The 23,357-nt window shown below is 38.5% G+C and overlaps 1 protein-coding gene across 5 annotated transcripts in view; it reads left to right on the forward strand.

Annotated features, from left to right (window-relative positions):
* GPATCH2 (G-patch domain containing 2) overlaps positions 1-19,997 on the forward strand; it is a 195,307-nt gene extending 175,310 nt beyond the window's left edge. The window contains exon 11 of one of the 5 annotated variants that reach the window (XR_010922974.1): positions 16,320-16,459. Coding sequence is in view for 1 of the 5 variants with exons in the window: in XM_067564947.1 (XP_067421048.1) it covers positions 16,320-16,489 (170 nt within the window). In the remaining 4 variants the exon portion in view is untranslated. Of the gene's footprint in view, positions 1-1,491; positions 2,595-16,319 lie in introns of those variants that run through there. The other 4 variants (XR_010922975.1, XR_010922977.1, XR_010922976.1 and 1 more) reach the window with 4 other exon arrangements.
* Positions 19,998-23,357: the final 3,360 nt, after the last annotated feature.

Here is a 23,357-nt window from a genome sequence, read left to right on the forward strand (position 1 = left end):
TAAGAAATAGGTTTCAAACTGCAAATGCAGTTTAAGCAGTGAAACTTGGGTGTATGTCATTCTGCATGACTTCATGCCTGCTCCAACTACCTGAGTAGTAGTAGTGCTATTCAGTGTGACACCCTGACGTGTCTCATTGCAGTCACACAATGCCCTCAAGGTACATTATTTTTTATACAGACTTTTTCCTGTATATTTAATTATTTAGTTTATCTGTCAGAGAAAATAACCCTACCAAAATCATGTTCAGTATTAGTAAAAGTAATTAACAACCAACAAAATCTAATCATACATAAAATAAAGGAGGGTATCAACGAAGTGTGTCCTTGAAATGTATGCAGTTGAAATACTCACTGAAAGTTTAGAGATTATCCATTAAAAATATTTTAATCAGTTCTGTAGATGCTGCAGAAGAATTCTAAAAGTCATACTCATAAACTGAATAGACTTTTTATCCCGGTTCTCTCCTTTGTGTTCTGATTATCTTTCATCTTCTGTGTACCTCCTTCTCTCTAGTTCCCCAAATGGCTCTCGGGTCTCCAGCATATTTCCTTTATCCCTTTGATCCTGTGTGTTTTTTCTATCCCTTTAGAACCTCTAAATCTCAGCTGTGAACTGCTTTTATTCACTACTCCTTGTGCACAAATTCCGTTTTTCATTAGTGGATTTCTATTAACATAATTTACAATTTACAGACTATAGAACACTAATACAAAGTAAAAGTAAAAATAAGTTTTGTGTATGCTCCAGTAAACAGTTTTCAAAAACAAAGAAATGGCTTTCTTCAAATTCTGTTCTTCAAATTATCATAAAAGCATAGAGCACAAATGACTAAAACATAGAATATGTATGGAAATGTAAAAAGCATCACACAGAATAGTATCCCATGCATCTTAACAGATATTGATCACTTTCTGTAAAAGCACAATTTTAATTGTAATTTTTTTTTGTGGGCTGATGGTTTGTATGTCTCACAATTCAAGATGATGCAATTTGAAATGATTGAGTTATAAACCTAATTTTAAAAAATGTGTTTTAATGAAAAACCTGACAGATTCTTAATTATAACAGCCATACAGAGTACAGCTATAACGCTGTCATGACTCACTTTAACTAGGTAATCAAAAGGCTAAATGTTTTCATTCCTTTTTAAAAATTACCAATGGAACAACTAAGCAAACTATTTTGCTGATGTTTAATGTATCAGGGATTAAAAGTCAGACTTGAATATCCACAGTGCCAAAATGATTATTTGAAAGATTCTGATTACACCTTTGTGTAACGGAGGTTGCCCAGGCTAAGCTTGTGGTGAAGGTCAATTTTCTGGGTTAGATAAACGACAGACTTGGGCTTACCTAGTTAAGCTAAAGGTAAATTTCCAAACACTGAATTGCTATACAAATTCCCCATTGCTTCTGTGTGGGAAATTTAGAATGTGCTCCCTCCATCTTAGAATTGATGTCTAAGGGCTTGTCTTCACTTACCTCCAAGATTCGGCGGCAGTCGACCGGAGTCACACACGCTACGCAAAAAATTTGCGTAACTCCCGTCGACTTCTCTGCTTCTCTTCTGCGTGCCGTCTTCACTGCATTGTGCTGACGGGAACATCATTCCCATCGACGCAGCGCTACACTACTTGAGGAGGTGTACTGACTTCACTGACCACTCAGTCGATCCAGAGAAGTCAATCTGACGGTGGCGAATTTGCCGCAGTCAGTGAAGACATAGCCTAAGTAATATCGCATGGTAGTATGTATGAAGATTTGAATTTTTTTTTTAAGTTTTTGTTTGACTTGTTAAAGTTCCTAGATGAACAGTGCTGGAGACAGAAGTCCCTTGTCTGTACACGGAACAAGTATAGTACTTGAACCAGTAATGGAAGCTTCCCAATCCTGGCCTGCATCAAGCCTTAACCCTGATTGAGAAGGACCTTTTCTAGGGATGAGAGATCATAGCTGTCTTCATGCTCATCTACTTAAATATAGTTACCATTGTAATTTAATTTTAAAGGAAAGAACCTTATGGTGTAGTTTTATGTTTGTATATTCAATGTATAACAGTTTCTATAATTTTACATCAATAAAAGTAAAAAACCTTTTAAAATATCAGAAAACATTTCCATAGTGTAAGAATGTAAGAGACATTGATCAGGTTCCTAACACAAACATGTTCAAAGTTTTCTTTCTTTAAGCAAAGAAAGGATCAGCAGGTATTAGTAGTGTCTGAACAGACACCCACTGTATTATGATTTCAGGATGGATATACTTGCTTTCACTTTCCAGCATACACCACCAGGATTTTGACTTTTACAAACCTGAAAGAAGCGTACAACAGTGGGACACACACTTAGGAAATACCTAAGATTTGCATTCTGACATTTCTATTACCACTAGAAAGAACTTCGGTCAGTATTAAGTTTGCATATTTAAGTGATAGATTGCATATTTAAGGGGAATTGACATAGAATTTCTCCTATGATTTAATTATGGAAGTGAGACTCATGGCAAGGAAGGACTGATAACTGTGACATGTTATCTAAGGTCTTCAGATGGTATGGAATTAATGAGGATATGTCTGTACTGCAGTCGAGGTGTGATTACAGCTCATGTAGGCATACCCAAGATAGCTTTGATCTAGCTAGTTTAAGAAACAGTAGCAATGTATCTGCGGCAGCAGGGGTGGTGGCACAGGTTAGTCTCCTGAGTGCAACTCTTTCAAGAACTCTGGGTACATACCTGAGTGGCTAGCTCATGTCACTGCCCCTGCTGCCACAGCTACTCTGCTGCTGTTTCTTCAGCTAGCTGTGATCTCAAAGCTAACTCAGGTACACCCCATGTGCTGTAATCACAGCTCCCAATTGTAGAGTAGACATACCTGAAGAGAGCTCCACAGAATTTCATTTTATTAGAGAACCCTACAACTTCCTTCATCTTCACTTTATCTTAGCCAGAAGGCTTAGAAATATTCGTCTTTTTTCATCTTAATTCCTCTTTTCCCTCCCTGTGTGATACGAACTAGGGTGCCATTGAGAAGCTAAGCCAGGAAAGTAACTGTAAGACTTTTCTGGTGGATTGTATTTACTGAGGGAGAATCTATCCTAAAATTCTCAGTCACTGAGAGACAATCTACATCTACAGTCATTGCTATATTTGCTTTCCACGAGCTACTCTTAGTATAATTTTTGTGGGTGATGTACCTGAATATTTGGATGCTAATACTGGATGCTTTTATTAAATTTATAAACCTTAATTTGGGATATTGCAGATTATGTGGTATATGTATTTTATGATTTTTAAACCACATTCTGTACTTCTCAATAATTTAAGCATTATACCCATCTGTATAAAAACTCTTTCCTTAACCTGTATATTAGATAATTTTAACATTAGCTTTATTAAAATATTTTAAATTTGTTTCCTGCATCCTTAAAGTGGCCTCTGGTGGTACACTGGTTGGAGGTACCTATGCCTGAGTAAGTAGTTTACCTGTAGATTTGTTTTATCTTAGTGCAAGTAGTTAACAACATTTATATTTGTTTTCTCGTTTTGTTTTAATGAATGAATGCTTATGAAAAGTACTAGTTTGATAGGTCTGGAGACTGAAATCTCCCATCCACGGAATAAGTAATGTATGGTCAGCAAAAGTGAAATCTTCCTCACACTGTCCTGATAGTCTGTTTTAACTTTGTTCTGAATGGATCAGTTCCAACAGTGACATTGTTTAGTCCCCATGTCGATTCAGTCCCTGGAGCTTCTGCTGAGATTACCAACAAGGCTGCCAACTTTGTGGGTGACTTTGTGATGTAAACCCCTGTACTCTAGGACCTGGGTTGAAACCATAATTCATGTAAAGTTGCTGAACATTTATCAGAGAGTAAAAACTTTGCCAAGTTTTCTAGTTTCCTTTTTATCTGCTTTGGAAGATTTTACACTGGAAAATCTGCTTCAGAGTAGAGTGATATTTGCAGTGTTGCCAAAAATGTGGAGTAAATACTTTCATGGATCGTTTCACATAGATTCGTGTGCAAAGGCAGTCTTTGGCATGCTGCTCTCCCCTTACCTGTGAGAAAGGCGGACTTTTCCACCTCTGCTGTGCCTTCTCTTCCCACCCAACCTTCAGCTCCTGCAAAAGGATGCAACACAATTATGTATTTGGTATGGGTAGAAAGGACTGAATGGGCTTTGGTGAGTGGGACACACAATGTCCAACTTCTGGTTTGGTAGAGCTTTAGTCAGAAAAGAAAATAAGCCAGGGTCTGTGTTATCGTTTCAGTGGATTTTCTTCGAAGGAGTCCCTGGTAAAGCCACGCCAAAGGAACTGTGATAACTTGATGACCAGAGGCCAGTTCAGATTTTGTGTTGTTATCAGTGTAGGGTTTATGATCATGTAGCATAAGATTTCAGAGTGGGTGCAGATTTTGTGAGCACAACATAGCTCACCCATGTTTGGAAATTTGGCCCAAAATGTTTAGCTGAATAATGTGACATCTTCACTGTTGCTTTTGTTGTAGCTTGAAATAGTCATTTGCAGTACATCAGATTAACAACAAATAGATGTGTAAATTAAGCAGATAAGTTATAAATATTTGAACATCACAGCAATTTAAAAAATCACAATATGTCTGTTAGTTGTGAAGCTGCTGTTGATGTTACACAGATTTTCAATACAATTTAAAAAAACAAACATCTGTGCAGCCACTCCAATTTTCAGTTTCGTTAGTGAACCCCCTTATAAAGAGGATTCAGTCTAACAGTTTATGATTTTAACATAGTTTCTGATAGAATGGCACCCTGCTTTACGATCAAAACCTACTGTTTTACATCCCTTCATTCAGCTAGCTGGTGTAGAAACGGGAAACAAAAAACCCTAAAAAACCCAAAAAGATTGACTATTAAATGTCTTCTGAAAACAGGGGGGAAGTGCACTAGATTTTAAAGTGAAGCAGCATATATCACCTCTCCTTCCATTGGCTGTTTATCCAACATCAATACAACACTTTAGAAGCCAAATTACTAAACAAGCTGCCAATTAGGCTTGCAGTCAACTGGATAGATTAGTGGCTAAGAGAGGCAGATACAAGATTTTCATCTCTTGAGCCAATTACGCAAGTGAATTACCATCCACAACGCTCCTTGAAAGATTTGAAGTAAAAAGACTGACTCTGCTGTGATAAACATAAGTGAGATCCAAGGTAGGAGGTAAGGGTTAGGAGGCCATGTATTGCAAAAATTGCCCAAGCAAATGGAGATCCTTTTAGGAACGGATTTAAAGGATTTAGGGCTGCCAGGAGCGTTAGAAGAGGAAATAATAGTTGTGGAATACTCTGCTGGCATAGCTTTTCCACTCACAAGTCTTTAATCTTATACCAGAAAGATGAGGGGCCAGCACTACATTGCAATGCAGTATCATTTTCTGAGAATTTTTTTTCAATTTATTCTTAGCATTAAAAAAAAAAAAAAAAAAAAAAGTTTGATGGTCAAAGTTGAAATTGCATGAATCTGCCTTTCTTTATTCTTATGCCTGAAAAAGAGTTTGTGTTGCTTTCCTAAAGTTTATGGAAGATGCTGAGCTGGATTCTGATTTAAGTTACACCAGTGTAAATCCAAAATAATTTAAGGGATATCAGTTTGATCAACAAACTGAAATCTGAATATACACCATTAGCAATAAAAAGAATATTATAATTTCTTCTTCAAGTGCTGTGTCTGTGGGTGCTCCATTTCAGGTGTCGGTGCGTCCCGGAGCTGTCGATCGGAGATTTTTGCAGCAGTGCCTCTCTGGGCTGCACATTCACAGCAGGTATTTCCATGGCACTGTTGGTGCCTCAACCACCGCTTGCATGGCGTGACCCCTCAGTTTCTTCTCAAGCATCCCCAGCCTGAGACAGAGCTCCGCTGCACTGTCCCTGACAGAACAATAAACCCAAATATTTTAACTCTAGAGTTAGTTTAAATATAGGTCTTTAGTAGGTCATAAGTAGGTTAGCTTTAGAATAACTCTTAAGTTCTAATTAGATAGGGAAAAAATGTCTTTTTTCATGATCATTGCATAGTTCTCTATGCAGTGAGGAGACACTACTCGAGAATGCGTGGCTCCCTAAGTTTTAAAAGATGAGGATCCTGTAAAGACGCAATCCCAGTCTCAGATGGCCACTCCTTATTCGTCAGGTGTCTCGGAGAAGGACATATCGCATCAAAGTGCATTCACTGCACTAATCTAAAGGCTAGGGTTAGGCATGATAGAGATCTCCACCTTAAGCTCATCTTGATGGAGAAATCCCTCAAGCCCACCTTAAAATCTGACTCCGGTGGAAAACAGGAGAAAGAAAAGGCTCATTCTTCCACAAGATGGAGAAAAAGAGCCCCGACCTCGCCTGACAGAGACGTGCCCAAAAAGAAGTAGTCTCCAGCAAGGTCACTGCCTTCCATGCTGACTGCTTCACGAGTGAGCACTTTTGATACTGTCCGTACCGAAAAGCCAACCGAGTCGAGATGCAAATTTGAGTCTCCCACAGCACCATGGACACTGGCAAAAATGGTGCTGAGACCAACCACAGTACCAATGCCTCCACCTCCGGCACCGACTGAGACAGCATTGAGGAAACCTAAATATAAAACTACAGCACTGCCCACCATGCCAAGCAACATAATCATGCCGGCATCGGCAGTACTAAAACAATGACCACAGCAACATCAGGTAGATAAAGGCATTTCACCTCCCTCACCATACTCACCACTCTTCGATACTGATACGTCATCTGAACATACATCACCAGAGCTCCCATTATTTCCCATCGCTCCTCCATTTTCAAGTGACGAGGAAGACAAAATATAGGAGGGTACCTTTTCACCGCATCACTAATCCCCCATCAGACGTGAGTCAACATCTACCATGAAGTCAAGATCCCAATTTGGCAAAATGATGAGTGGTGCAAACAAACATGGATGTACCTACAAATGCCATTCGCTATACAATAGACTCCATGAGATGCTTACAGAGACCACCTCAGCCTCCCCATAACACCAGCCAGGAGCGAATTAAGATCACCTCCACCTTCATCTGGGCCAGAACCATCAGAGATACAAGAAGACACGCTAGACGAGACAGATGAAGGGGGAGAGCAGGACACCTCGCCACCCCATAACTCATCGTCATCTCCTGATGAGGCTATAATGTTACCACCTCCTACAATGGCTGATGATTTCAGGCAATTCCAGGAGCTTTTCAAAAGGGTGACACTAAGCCAAGAAATACCCCTGGAAGAAGTCAAAGAAAATCAATACAAACTCTTCCAGATACTACACAAGTTGACCAACATGAAGATTGCACTGACAGTAAGTGACACATTAATACAACCCCCTGACATCATGTGGCAAATGCCAGTCTCTGCCCAACCAACCTGTAAGAGAGCAGACAGAAAATACTATGTCCCTGTGAAGGGTGTGGAATTCTTGTTTACCCACCCTCCTCCAAACTCCTTGGTTGTAGACACGGTACACCAGAGGAGCATACAGCCACAATACAAGGCCACATCACAGGACAAAGACTGCAAGAGACTGGAGCTATTTGGTTGCAAAGTGTACTCGTCTGCAACCTTGCAGTTTAAAATGGCTAACTACAACGCCCTGATGGCAAAATACGATCGCGACAGCTATAACCAACCGAATGAATTTGCTAGCTACTTACCAGAAGATAAACATGATCAATTTAATTCTCTGGTAGGTAAGGGTCATTTAGTTGCCCAAATGTCCTTGCAGGCATCCCTTCATGTTGCCAACACAGCAGCCCAAACAACGGCAACAGCGTAGTCATGCGCTACACATCCTAGCTGCAGTCGTCAGGTATTCCAAATAACCTGCAAACAAAGGTAGAAGACCTACCATTTGACAGGGAGAAATTATTCTCCAAAAAGATGGACGAGGTACTCCATTCTATGAAGGACTCTAGAGTGACTCTCAGACCCCTAGAAATTTATACACCACTCACAGGCATAAGAGGTACCAGCCCTACCGACGCAGATAACTCTCTCTCACTCACCAGCAAAGATCTTTTGACACACACAGGCAAAAGCAGAGACCCAAAGAAGATCAACTCCTATCCAAACACCCTCCTCACAACCATTCCAGATGAAGCAGTCATTTTGAAGCTTTGATCAAGTGTCTGAGAAACCTCCCCACCAATTCAGCGCCTACAACCATCTTTGCACATTGATTACGCTCATTTCACAAAACCTGGGCATCAGTAACTATGGACAAATGAGCCTTAGAAACCATCCAAGTTGGCTGTTCCATCCCTTTCAGGTCCATACCACCCTCCCGACTTCCCTCCCCATCCCTTTTCAGGGACCCATCTCACAAACACCTACTACAACAAGAGGTGCGCCACCTCCTGTAACTAGGGGCAATAGAACAGGCCCAACGCAATACAAAGGGAAGGGATTCTACTCCTACTATTTTTTAACTCAGGAAAAAAAGCAGAAGTTGGAGGCCAATATTGGATCGCAGGAAGCCCAACAAATTTGTTCATGCCCAAAGGTTCAAGATGATCATTTTAGCTACATTAATCCCAGCACTAGAACAGGGGGACTGGTTCTCAGCCATCAACCTTCAAGATGCGTACTTTCATATTACAGTATGCCAAACACATCAATGATTTCTCTGTTTTACTGTGGGATCAATACAGGGTTCAATATTAATCAGTATCAATACAGGGTTCTGTCTTTTGGCCTCTCCACCACACCACAAGTCTTCTCCAAGATGCTTGCAGTCATAGCGGCACACTTATGCAGACAAGAGATAGTCATCTTCCCATACCTAGATGACTGCCTCCTGAGAAGTCTCACCTGTTTAGAAGCATTACAAAATACTCAGAGAGCCATCTACCTCCTTCAAGGCCTGGGACTACAAATAAACTAGCAGAAATCAACCACAGAACCCATACAACAATTGGAATTCATAGGGGCACACCTCAATTCCATAAAGGTAAGAGCGTCATTACCGACGCAAAGATTCCTTACACTAACAAATCTCATTTTGGGAATTATGAACAGCCCATACATCACAGCATTCATCTGCCTTCAACTATTGGGGCATGTGTCAGCCACTACATTCATAGTGAAACGTGAGGTTACATATGTGCTGCTTTCAAGGATGGTTACTCTTGATCTACACGCTGAACATGTGCAGCCTAAACAAATGATTGGTACTACCTCCTAAAATCAAAGACTCACTACACCGGTGGATGAAACCAGACAACATCTGCAATGGCATACCATTCCAAAGAGAACAGCCATCAGTGATAGACGCTTCAATAGTGGGTTGGAGTGCCCATATGCAAAATCTTATTATTCAAGGACAGTGGTCTCCGTCAGAAACTCGGCTGCACGTCAACCTGCTCGAGCTAAGAGCAGTGCACAATGCGTGCTCACGCTTTCTTCCACAAATAGTGAACAAGTCAGTGTAAGTGATGACCAATGACATTTGATTTATGTAGAATATGTAAGTTCAGGGTGGTGCCTGATCCCACTCCCTATGTACTGGAGCCATAAGACTGTGGAATTGGTGCAATGACCATGACATAAACATCTCTGCCTCATACCTCCCTAGTCTTACAAATACAACTGCAGATATGTTGAGCAAAAAATTCGAACAAGAACATGAATGGGAACTGAATGACACAGTGGAACATGATATATTCCAATGATGGGGAGTACCAGCAATAGACTTATTCGCAACAACAACAAATTGCAAATGCCCCCACTTTTGCTCGAGAGCGGGTGTAGGACCTCGATCCCTATAAGATGCCTTCCTCCTCAAATGGGAAATGACACTACTATATGTGTTTCCACTAATCCCACTACTGTCAAGAGTAGTACACAGAATTTGCCGTGACAGTGCCTCGGTCATACTCATTGCCCCAGCGTGGCCCAGACAACCGTGGTACCCTTACCTGATGAGAATGTCAATTCGCACTCCTCAACAACTTCTGGTGCGGAGAGACCTCTTGTCCCAAGACAGGTAGGACTCTCCATCCCAACCTGGACAGCCTTCACCTGACAGCTTGGCTCCTGCTTGGTTCCACCACCAAGAACTGAACAGTTTGGAACAAATCAAATACGTGTTACTTAATAGCAGAAAATCATCCACATGGAAAACCTACATCCAGAAATGGAAAAGATTCTATACATGGTGCCAAGCAAAACACATTAATGCACTTTCAGCACCCCATCCTTTAGTTTTAGACTCTCACACATCCCCATTCGATCCTCTAGCTACGTGCTCGCTCCTTCATCTATTAATGAAAGTAGCGTTTTTAATCCCAGTCACTTCCTCTAGAAGGGTAGGTGAGATAGGGGCCCTCATTGCACATCCTCCTTACACCAGGTTTATTATAGACAAAATCACTCTAACCTTACCCTAAATTTTTACCTAATATATCCTTCCATATAAACCAGGTTATATGAAGCCAGCTGGCACACACTACATGTCAAATGGGCACTAGCGGACAATGACACACTGCTAGGCACTAGTCTACAGGGTTAACATCAGTTGCTCTAAACGATCCGAAGCCCCCCCCCACACACACACACACCAATCCACGATGGGGCACTACTGTACAGTCACCTGAAGTGGAGCACCCACAGGGACAGCACTTGAGGAAGAAGAGAGGGTTACTCACTCTGTGCAGTAACAGGTTCTTCAAGATGTGTGTCCCTGTGGGTGCTCCACTGCCCCCCTTCTTCCCCTCTACTTCGGAGTTTGTAACTAGAGCTCCACGGTAGATGGAACTGAGGGGTCGGGCCATGTGAGCTGTGTTGAGGCACCAACAGCACTGCAAAGACACCTGCTGCACATGCGTGGCCTGGACAGACACTGCTGCAAAAATCTCTGATAGATGGCACTGGGATGCACTGACACCTGAAGTGGAGCACCCACAGAGGGACACATCTCAAAGAACCTCAGTTACTGCACAGGGTGAATGACCCTCTCTTTTCACTCATTTAAACATTGAAAGTCACATTGGGTAACTGTCCTGTCCTTATCTATATCAAATACAAGCCTAGATAGTAAGCTTTTATGTTCTAAAGAGGAGGTATTTTGTAGTTAGGGGAAAATGGACTTGCAGTTTGCCATATAATTCAAACCTGAGCATTGACTCATTTGTTTCCTGCTGAGATTCACACACTAGTAAAACATTATTTCTTAAACATTAAGCAAATTTAAATCCTGAACTTTTGCAAGCTGTTGTGTCCAAAAATGATTAAACAGATGTGGAGCCTGCAGCAGTATTAGACCTCTGATCTGATTTTAGCTTACAGATGGAATTAAATTAATTCATGGCAATCACTGTAAAATCAAGGGTATGGCATTGAATGCTAGTGCACTGTTTAACCAGAATGTACCTGTTTCAACAGCTGTTAAGAAAAATTACATGCCTTAATTTTTCATGGAAATGTACCTTTAATGCCATTATAAATATCATTTCACAATAAAAATCATATTGGATATTTTTGTTGTTCTCCAAAACTTCTTTAAAATATGCAAATATTTTTGCCTTTTTACATGTATAGGTTTTTCGTGTACTAAGCCTTCTAATCGTGTGTGTGCATGCACATGTATGATAGAGGTGGACTCCAGGGGCTATGTACCTATATGTACACTACTTTGTGTTTTTGGGCTGTGGCTGTTCAGTATAGGTAAAGGAATTTGACCGTGTTGTCTTGCCATGCAAGTTACTGTTCCTCCAGTGCTTTTCCCTTACTTGTGTCATGGCAACGACTACAGTGAGCTGACCACTCATTTGGCAAATCAGTTACCAGATTATTATGGTTGCTATCAAATTTCATAGTCTCTAGAAGGCAGAAGTGAAATTCCTGCAAATTGTTAACATGGACTGCTATTTCAATTCCTCATAACCACTGCCTCTTTCCACCCCCAGAAAAATGTACATTGCAGATGTAAATAGAAATTCTGTCGCTGCTTTCACATGTCACATTTTGCATAGCTGCTTTTCCATAAGGTGGCATCAGTGGGTTGTTCTCATTCTTGCTCCTGGCTGGGTCAAAGGATTGAACATGCCCAGGAGATAGTGCATCCCTTTTAAGGGGCAGTATGCTTGCACCAAGCCGCTGTTGGGCAGTCCAAGAAGTGCCATTTGCATGAGTTAGAAGCTGAGTTTTTTATAATGTATATTGCAGGGACAATTACTGCTTTTAATTAGAGAATAAAAGCCCAAAGCAAAAAAAAAAAAAAAAAGAGGGGGGGGGGAGGGACAAACAAAGAGGGGGGGGGAGGGACAAACAGTGTTTATCATACTCTGCTCTCTACTATCCTTCAACCAATCAGCAATGAGAATGGTATTTCTGAGTGCTGATTGGTCATAGGATGGTGGAAAAGGACTGAAATTAATAAAATTACCAGTAATTGTTGTTTCTAATAGAAAGTGGAGAGATTCAAAATGTGCAGGATAAAATAACTATCATTTGATGCAGTCTTTTTAGAAAGACATTGACAGATTTAGGCTTTCAAAACTGATTTAAGCTGGGGAGAATGGACGATCGATACAAAATCTTCTTGAAATAAAATACAATCCACCCCACTCTTGCTAAGAAAATAAAAACAGAAAAGTAAATTGTCATTTACATCCCAGTTGTATTTTATTTTTCTGATGTTGCACAGACCTTAAGCAAAACCCAAAAATATTGTTGGACATGCATGATCTTCACAAAAACTAAAAAGAAAATAAGCCTTTTCTTGGTTGTATTCAGAGGGTTTAGGGATTTTTAGAGTTCTAATAGAAAGTCATGTACAATGGAGTGGAAAAAGTAATTATACTGTATATTTTAAAAGTACTTAAGTATCTTTAAAACAAAATGTATTCCAATTATCCTGTCAGTCACATAAAGGGGAAATGCATTCTGTTACAGGAAAAAATCAAAAATAGAAGCATCAGTTTATTAAATAGCATGTTTCAGGGTACAAATTTTTCATCTGTATAGCCTCTTTCTGTTCTTACTGAGTGAGGAATTGGATTTGATTTAGCAAGATACATAGTTTATATAAAGTGTTTTTTAAAATGGACTCTAGTGAATCAACAAAGTTGTTTACTCTGTTTTGGGCTGTTCTCTACAGTTTCCATTCCAGAGTGTGTTTCTGGCACAGCTATGCAGACTCGGGAATGATCTGACATTTCCAATTCTGAGATAGTGTGAACACCTTGATTATATGCTTCTGTCATTGTTTGTTTGTCCTGGGAAGCTCTGTGTGAATTTGCTTCCTCTCAGTTAAGTTTTTTTCCCATGTTTTTAAGGCTACGACTACGCTAGCACTTTGTTGGTAAAACTTCTGTCGGTTACAGGTGTGAAAAAACACATGTCCTGACAGACATAAGTTTCACTGACACAAGTGCCAGTGTGGACAGTGCTATGTCGGTGGGAGACGCTTGTTGGGAGTGGTTTAATTATACCAGTGGGAGAGCTTTCCCCCGACAGCATAGAGTGGCTACACAGGGGACTTTTCAGTGGCCCAGCTGCAGCAGTACAGCTGTGCGTCTGTAAGATCTGTAGTGTAGACCTAGCCTTAGATATTAGGATCCCACTTCAATTTCATTGCTTAAATCATCCCAAAAGAGTGGGCTAATATGTTTATCAGGCATTTAGTTTGGTCAAATAGATTTCCCTGCCCGCCCCCCATTTTCTGAGCTAGAAGCAGTAGCTAGGAAGGTCCAAAGCCTGTGCTGTGTGCGCTGAGTCATTGTCATGGACTTGTCTGTATGAAAACTCTCTCTGTCTAGAAGAGCCTGAAAAGAAAGACTTGGTTATTGAATTTAGTGCTGGTCAGTTCAAGACCACCCTCTCAGGGCCAGGTGTCTACTGACTTTAAAGCCTTTATCACCTAATATTAAGTACTGTTTCAAACCAATATTAAAGGTTGCTTTCTCTCAACACTTTTTCCTTCGACTCGGGGACTGGAATAGTGGCTGTCTAGCCACTACTAGAGTTTGTGGTCACAGTGTGACTGAATGTAAAGAATACTATAGTAGATAATGCTTGAGTACCATAAATTTGTTGTCACAATAATTACAAGTAAGGTATATCGTGAAGGTTTTAATATGCTTCTCATCTTCAGTATGACTTTTGCCTGTGTACGCTGTTTCTATGTAGCTTTCTAGATATCTATATCAAGGAGCTTTACAAAATTTCTTCAACTTTTGTTCTGATATGCCTTAGTGAAATTAATGACCCGAGTGCTCATCAGAGGTAAATGATTAGTTTTAAACTTTTGTCTCTCTAAAAACACATAATTCTGCTCTCCCTACAGTTGTTGTTACTAGAGTTCTCAAAAAAAGCAGACTAGTATGAATGGATGGGAAACTAATTGATTTGTTTGTAGTAGAATCCAGGAGACCTAGGCATGGACCAGGAGCCTATTATGCTACATATTGTACAGATATAGACAAAAAGATTGCCCCTACCCAATGTCTAATGCCCCAAGTCTGGCAAGCTTTGGAAATTCATTCACTACAGATGAAACAAAAATCCAGCTCCCTGAAACAGCTCACCTTCAGGTAGTCAATGAAGAGATTTCACCTTCCCCCCGCCCCCCCACCTCTCCTGCAGGGCAGGATGTTGTACACCTTACTGCTAATTATGAAAAGGGGGAGGAAGTATCATGACTACCTGCATTTATATTAGGGGTAGGCACTTACACAAGACAGCATATGAAGAAAAGCATACCAGTGCATCAGCTCCAAAACTCTGTCATGCAGAAGTTTAAATAGCTAATGGGAGAAAAGAGGCATTAGATTTAAATGCCATTCACATTACTTTTTCCTTTGCTACTACAAATACTTTTGTTTTCTACATTCATAAGAAAAGTAAATCTGTTGGCAGTCTGTCTGCCAGCATGTGTTTTGTTTTTCCTCTAACAGGACATCAGGCAGATAGTGGTACTGAGGGAATACCAGCAAATGATAACACTATGGGCACTAGTTTTGTAGAAAAGATATTATTCCAAAACTATCAAACGACTTTCTTTAAAAATAATGTTCAAGTCTGAGATACATGAAACTACTTTTCCCTATGAACAAGTGTCCATTTCTCAGTTACATTGCACAGTAGCAATGTAATAAACAAGAAAATAAACTTTCTTTTTTAAAAGGATAAATTGAGATCAAATAAGATAAACCTACCTATCTCATACAGTGATTTGCATGTTCAGAGTACTTTACAGACAGTGGGACAGATTCTCTTTTAAGTTATGCTGGTGTAAATTTGGAATAACTTCATTATTATAAACTGATTCTTACACCTATGTAACCAAGATCAAAATCTGCTCTATTATCTGATTAATGGTAAGTCAAACTTTGGTCACATTCACAGATATGTTTGTGATGGTAAATATGTTTTGTTTAGTGACATCTAGGAGTTGGTTGTAACAGTAGTATATTTCATTAGGAAGTTTAAAACTGGTGATTTATCAAAATGACTGCAATATATTATCATACACAAGCTCTTACTAAAATGGAAAAGCTGTGCATATTGAAAAGTTGGTACTGTTTTGTTTAAGGGAAAGTTCTTCAATGCAAATGCATGCTGTACTTTCCGGTGTTTATATTTGTATTTTAAATCCTTCTGTAATCCTTAGTAAAAACAAATTAGTGAAATGGGATACAAACGGACTGAAGAATACTATATGCACTGTTGCCATAGCCATCTTACTCCCAGGATATTAGACAGACGAGGTGGATGAGGAAATATCTTTTATTGGACCACCTTTTGTTGTTCCAGAAGTTGGTCCAATAAAAGATACTACCTCACCCACCATGCTAGTAGTTTGCTCTGCTTTTGTTGCTGTTGTGAGAATTCAATCATAAATGATTAGTTGTGTTTTTTAAATGTATCAGCATACTCCAGTTGAGTGAAAAGCATTTATTGTATCAATGAGGGTGATGCCTGTGTTTGATATGTATATGTAACTCTGTAGTCAAGTAGTCCTCTCCATATATTGATAAATTAATTCAGGTTTTGACTTTTCTTTGTGTCTGACATCCAGCATGCTCTTCTCATGCATAAAAGATCTGCAGCAAAAATAAATATGTAATGCTTAAAAATTGAACTATCCTTTTAAAAAATGTGAAATATAGACTATACGTGTAGACTTAACATACAGCCATGAGTTCAACATATGCAAAGACAGCCTGTTGTAGCAACCTGTTAGATGAATTAGGAGAATAAGAAGGTTTAAGGCTTTAAGGGAGAATATCTTGCTCTTTTCCACATGGCAGTGTTGATTAATGCTGTGTGTTTCTTTTAATCTCAGGGTTTGTAGGTGAAAACGCCCAGCCAATCCCAGAAAACAACATTGGAAACAGAATGCTTCAAAGTATGGGCTGGACTCCTGGCACAGGCCTGGGACCAGATGGCAAAGGGATATCAGAACCAGTCAGAGCGATCCAGAGACCAAAGGGACTAGGACTTGGATTTAGCTAACAGAGAAGCATTTCAACTGATGTATAGAAATCAGGAAGACCAACCTTAATTTAAAGGGAAAAAAAGCTAAAATCTTATATTGTATTTTGTCATCAGCAAATCCAAATCCAGTTGTTCACTTATGGAGTTCTGAAAGCTAAATGCTTCATGTTGGCTACTCTGGCTTTCGAGCTGCAAGGTACAGCCACAGTTGCAAAACAGGTTTTTGAATCCGAACTCTGTAATGGTGCTAAAATGTAAAAACAATTGTACTTTTTTATTTTCTTTGATCGTAAAACAAAGTTTCTGTTAGAGATATGACTCAAAATGCAATGCATTTATTTTTCCTGAAAAACTTCTGACACAGCAGATTTCAGCACTTGGGCAAACATTTTTTGGCACCATTCTTTTATCTGAAGTGTTCTGAAAGGATTTGTTATCAAGGAAAACGAAACCTTAGAAAGCTGCTATGTTTGTTCATTTTTCCTCCCTTTTCAGGCAAAATTTTCTGAACTAGATATTACTAGAAGTTGACCATACATGAGGGTAGGTTAACATGATCTCTACTTTACCATGGTAACTTGCATTAGATTCCCCCAAATGGTGACATGGCATGCAGTTTTGCATCAGGAAAGCATAACTAATGGTGACTTTGCCATTATAGGAATGTAACCCTATTATCTTGTAAAGCATCATGCTTACCTGTGTGTAAGCCCTAATTCTAATGCTTTTGTAATTGTTTTTACGTCTTGTAAGATATTTTTAAGCAAATATTTTTAAAACTTTTAATGTTCACCCTGAGCTTGGAATTCTGATTATTTTTTATATTAGTGGATTCCCTGACTCTCCAATTCAAAAGTAAGTGTATTTTAAATGTGAGTCTTGCATTGGTTCTTACACTTTGGGTTTTGGTATATTTTGGATTATGAGTGGTAGGGTACAGCAAAGAGGTTGACTAACATTCAATGTTTTTGTGGTCATGGTATTGGCATCTTGCCACAAACTTTGAAGCATCATGGAAGAAGCAGAGAAAAGACAAAGCGAAGCAGGTAAGAAGGGAGGGAAATACCTGGTAGCATCTCTCAAATCTTCAGCTAGCAATTTAAAATCAAGGAGGATCATTAAGCATTTTAATCAGTATCCAATATCAGCACCGGTAATTTCATCAAACACCAACCAACCAAGCTACCAGGGTGGGCTGATTGTGTAAAGCAAATTTCACGCGAGGGAAGTATAATACAATTGAAGGGAGCCATCATTCAAATGGACTAAGGGTGAAAACTTGGCCCAGTTGAAGTCAGTGACAACATTTCCATTGACTCCAGGGGGGGGCCAAGATTTTATTCTAAATTCATCATCAAAAAGAAGACACTTTTTCTCTCACAACCTCACCCATTTTCCAGCAAATACAATACTAGTAAAAGTAACTATAATAGAAAGCAACAAATTAATTAAAAAGCAATGTTCTCGTTTTCCCAGTGCTGGTATTATCTGGTTTTGGTCATCTTTACAGTCTGCTTAATATTGATCTAGTGTAGAATAACTGGGTAGTGTCTGATGTCATCCTTGATGCTGATTGAATGTACAGGTTCACTGAATTGGAGGAGAACCCTTTACGTGTGGTTTAAAATGCTATCTGAGGGTGTGATTTTGGTTTTTTGAGACAAAATTTAAATTTCTTCAGTATTTAATCAGCAAAACATTTGTTTCTATGGAACTTTCTAGGCCACCCTGTAATGTGAGTTTTCCATTTCAGACTTGTACTGTACAGTTGAGCTAATTGAAAAGAATTAAACACATTTCTTGACCAAAGAATTTTCTGACCCTGTAATTGCGAAGAGGCAAGAATTTTGAATTCTGCAACTAACAGTGGATTCCACATGTATAACTGCCATTTAATATGCTTGGCAGTTATACATATGTATAGATGGATAGGTATCTATTTTTAACTGATGTGGAATTCTCCTACACACTTGATACTCCAAAGGGCTATGAAGTGCTGTTGAATTCCAAAGATTTGTTTGTGAATATTACATGGAGCAGTCAATAACTCCTTGAACTTACAGACTACTTGAGAATTAATAACAACACATGGCAATGTTAATTAAAAGCTGAAGGCTCCTATTATTATGGCTGTATTAGTGAAAGTTTAAAGAACTTCCTTCTATATTATTATTCCTTCCTATTATAATTCCCTCATAATTGATTACAAAGCCTGTGTATTATCATTTGGTAATTGTAACTCATACAAATAACATTGTTTCTTGTATTTCTAGGCAATATACAGTACCTGCAGACATTCAAGAAATATTGGTCTGCAGCTTCAAGAGTATTTGAAAATATTTGCTGTTTTAGTGGAAAATTTAAAAATAAAAAACTGCATGGACAAATATTAGGATAAAAGCTTTCTAGTTCACACTCTTCTCCCATTTGCCCCACATGCACAGGTGCAATCAACCTGTGTAAACTCCCTTAGTGGAGGAATTATTTAGCTTGATGACAGATATGAAAAATCAGAACTAAAGTATGAAAACTGGTTACTTCCTAATTTTAAATTAGTCTGCTAAAAAGAAGTGATTAGATATCAAGATTATTCAAACTGATTTTATTTAGAGATAAATATGCCTAGTTTGTTTTGCAACTGGAATTGCCTATAAATGCCAGAGCAGACTGGGCTCCAGGTTGCGAAGCAGTAGAGCGAAATGATTTGTTAAAATATACAAGTGATATATTTCTTTATATTGCTGTACAATTCTCTCCCTACCTCATGCGACCATTTTCAATTCTGTTTTCCTAGGCCTCTTTTCAGTGCTAACAGTTTCTCTAATAGTGTGATTTTGTATGGGTAGAGCTAGTGTATTTAAAAAACCACTTGCCCCCCACTTTTTGGAGACACTTAGCTGTGGGATTGTGATAAAACATGTCACTGTTTTAAAATATGTCTTAAAATTTGCCTCTTAGGTTTTTCCATTCCTAGTTTATAACAATTCCTTAATACCTATTACAGTGATGCCTCACATTATTTTAAAATCCATAAGTATTTTGATACACCATCTGCTACTAGATATTACATTGAAGTAAACTTTCCTTTTAATAGATATGGGACCCTCTCCTATCTGAGAGTTCTTGACATCCACCTGATGCTTTCCATTTAGGTGCTTCATTAGTTAGTAGCCCAAAATATTCTGCTTGCATGGAAGTCTAGTAAAAGAAACACATTAGAGTAATGTACATTGAGTTTTGCTACATCTACTAATATACCTCGAAGTTTTGTGAATTGGGCTATTAACATTTACTTAAACAGATGAGCAACTGCTGGCAGCATCTTCCTTTTAAATAAATATTTATTGATGTAGGAAAAGCATTGTGAACATGCTAGTATGTAACATTGTCCCTGCATTTTGTCTTTCTGTAATTAAAGTCTGTAATGGGTCAGTTGAATTGATAGCAAATGGCTAAACAATCTGTGTAGAATACATTGCTTTAACACAACCAAGATGTAATAAAATAAAACAAAGACTTCATTCTTCATGTTCTTTTTGTGTGTTGTGTACTTTAAACTGCTTTTTTGACAGCAATATTATTGCTAAGGTGAATGGAAGAAGGACATCTTTTTGTAACATAGTTAAGGCTGCTAATATTGTTAACAATTAAATGTTATTACAAGGCTTATGAAACTTTACTAATGTACCCTTCCTAACTTTATAGACCCCTGCAGGGACAGTTACACTTAATTATGTGTAAATTACCTATAGAAATAATCATATTAAATGAGCGTTAAGGTTGAACAAACACCCAAAAGTCAGGAAATGACAGAGTTAAGATAATCACACTATTTTTATTGTCATATGGGTCTCATCTATTGATTTACACTGTGTATATATATGTGTGTGTATATATATATATATATATATATATATATATATATATAAACATTTCCTTCTCTCCAAAGTGTATATTTTGATAATTTTGTCAGCACTGTACACTTTCTTTTCAATACAGAGCCTTCCTTAGGTGCAGTTCAGAGGATGAGGTAGTTAACTATAGAGTCAACTGTCAATTCAGGTGGCTTACATTTTGCCATCAATCTTTCACTTTTGGTCTGTGTGGCCCTTTATGCACGTCAGACAAAGACTCACCCCTCATTCTAAAGTGTGGAGATCTCTCAAATGTTTTCACCTGACATGGCCCTGAAGGACAATGCAAAGTTCTGCACAGTCACTGTACTTTTCATTTCATAGCTAAGTTAACCACTCACAGTAGATATTTATGAACTTGATGAAGGACTCCATAGAAAAATGTATTGTGCATGTGCAGAGTGCACTTCAACTCAAGAGATCTAATTGAGAACTATTTCCAGTCCGAATTTCAACACACCAACTATAAAGCTGATAAAAAGTTGCAAAAAGTTACCTTTTTCTTTTTTTTTTTCCATTTCATATGCCAGATCAACTGAACCTTTTCTGCTGTGACTCGTTCCCCACCTCCTCTGATCATCAGACTACTGAGAGGCCTACACTAGCAACTTTTGCTGGTGTAGTAATGTCCGTTAGGATTGTGATCTTTTTATAGATGCAGTTCTACTGGCATAAATCTGTCCCTGCCAGAATAGTTATTTTGGTATAAGCTATATTGGCATTTTTTGCCAGTATGTGCTGTGCATACACTAGGAGGGTTGAGCTAGCGAATAACTGATTTTTTTATTTTTTATTTTTTGGTTCCCAAAAATATTTTAAAAATTGATTTCAGTCAAATTGAATCTGAGAATTCTAAAAATAATTGGCAAACCAAAAAAGTCAATTTTGTATTGAACAAATAATATGGTTTGATCCAAAATGTTTTGTTTCTGGCATTTTTAAAAGGCTAGATTCAGAAAACGGCCAGAGGGAGGAGCTGTTACTCTTATTACCTTTAGCCCTGAGGTTGGGGCACTCACCAGGATATGAGACCCCAGTTCAAGTCCTCCCTCTGCTTGATGTAGAGTAGGCATTGGAACTTGGGTCTTCCACCTCAGAAGTGTGACCTAACCACTGGGCTAAGGTATTCTGAGGCAAATTTTTCTCAGTCTCTTCTGTGCAAGTTCTTCCACTTTGTATAAATAATTCAATAGTCATTGGAATAAAGACTGGAACCCAGATGTCCCTATTCCCAAGTGATGTCCTAAACACCAAGATACAGAGTCATTCTCATTTATTTTCTCTCTCTCTGGCCCAATGACTATTCCAGAATTTTATACACAATGGAACAGCTTCAACAGGTGTGACTGAGAGAGACCTACCTCATTGCCCAGTGGTTAGGAATGAAATGAGAAGGCAACAAATTTAAAAGTGAGAAAAATAAATATTTTTCACATAGCATGTGATAATTCTATGAAACTCACTGCCACGGGATATTGAGGCCAGGGGTTCAGCAAGATTAACAAAAGGATTAGACATGTATATAAAGAATATCCACAGTGTTATAGGATAAATAAAAGGCCTTCACGCTTCAGAGCATAAACCAACCATTAACAGGCTTGAAGTAAGTTCTCTTCTGGGGCAGGTTATTCTATACTTATCCGATATAGGGCTTTCTACATCTTTCTCTGAAACATCTGGTATTGTCAGTGGTGTCCAATAGTGATCTTATTAACTATGGCAACTCCTATGAGGGTTGCTTTCTATTTTAGTGAGCTGTGATTTATTTCTGCCCCTTCCTTCCAAAACCCACATATAACATGTTTTCAACATATTATCATATAAAGCAGTTAACAGTTTCAGTGATGCAAGGATATTCTTTGAAATAGCAGGGCTAACATTTTTCAGTTAGGCCTGAAGTAAAGCAAGCTCTGGGTTTAAGCCTTGATTGCAGCCACTCTGAAGATATTTTGTACAGTCCTCAAGATTCCAGTTAGTTTATAACAGACGTCTATTGAATCTTAGATATCTTCTTTGTAGAATTGTGTGTTGTAAGGTGTAATCATTCTTTACTGTGCGTTCACATGTAGTGATTAGTATAGGTGGTGAGAAAGTATCCACATAGCGCTTTTCTGGAGACCTGAAAATTTTGGGGAAAGTGTGTTAATTCGATGAGCGTTGTCTAATTGCTTTTTAATTGTGTCACATCTTCGTGTATTAGGGCACCTGAATGTTTTGCCATTTATGAATATAATGCTTAACCAAGGTCTTACACTTCAAGTGCCAAATCCTCAGTACACAAATTGCCATTACTTTTTGGCTTAAATCGACTTCTGCTAATAATGGACAAAGGTCTACAATAAAATACACTGAGTATACACACACAAGTATAGCTAAAATTCCACTGAACCCTATGAGTACAGCTCTTCTGAACATGACATATGTTATACCCAGAGCACTCCATGTGTTAAATTGGATTAAATTTAAGTAGTTCTGTTATGTGAAAGATCACTTTTGTAATATGAGAGAGATTTTCATTTAGCTATATCCCACATTATAATAGTCAGTGAGATAAGCAATTTTGAGAATGAAGCAACACTTGTTTTTATGCTTTTTTTATAGCCATGCAAACACAATAATAAGTAACATCAATTTTAACACATTTTGCCAAAGTGCCTTTACACACACTCCAATATATGGGTTTAGCATAGATGTTTTCATTTGTCAGTGACCTTCTGGAGTAATGAATTGCAGTTGTGATAAATTGAATTTAGGCAATTTCTACTCATTATTGACCAAGATGAGGTCAACAAATAAACGGTGGCCCTGAGCCAGTTTTGAGCCTTGCTCTCAAGTTCTCCAATGATCATTTACATTTGAGGAAGGAAAATCCAGTCAGAACGTTGTGCATACATTTCCTAGCTCTATATGTATTAAGTACAGTTTTTAGATCTAGGGGTACATTTTTTTTTTTTTTTTTTTTTTTTTTAGTC

The sequence above is a fragment of the Emydura macquarii genome, unplaced genomic scaffold, assembly GCF_026122565.2.
Source record: "Emydura macquarii macquarii isolate MOO-44397 ecotype Brisbane River unplaced genomic scaffold, CSIRO-AGI_Emac_v2 contig_2676, whole genome shotgun sequence".
Taxonomy (NCBI): Eukaryota; Metazoa; Chordata; order Testudines; family Chelidae; genus Emydura; species Emydura macquarii.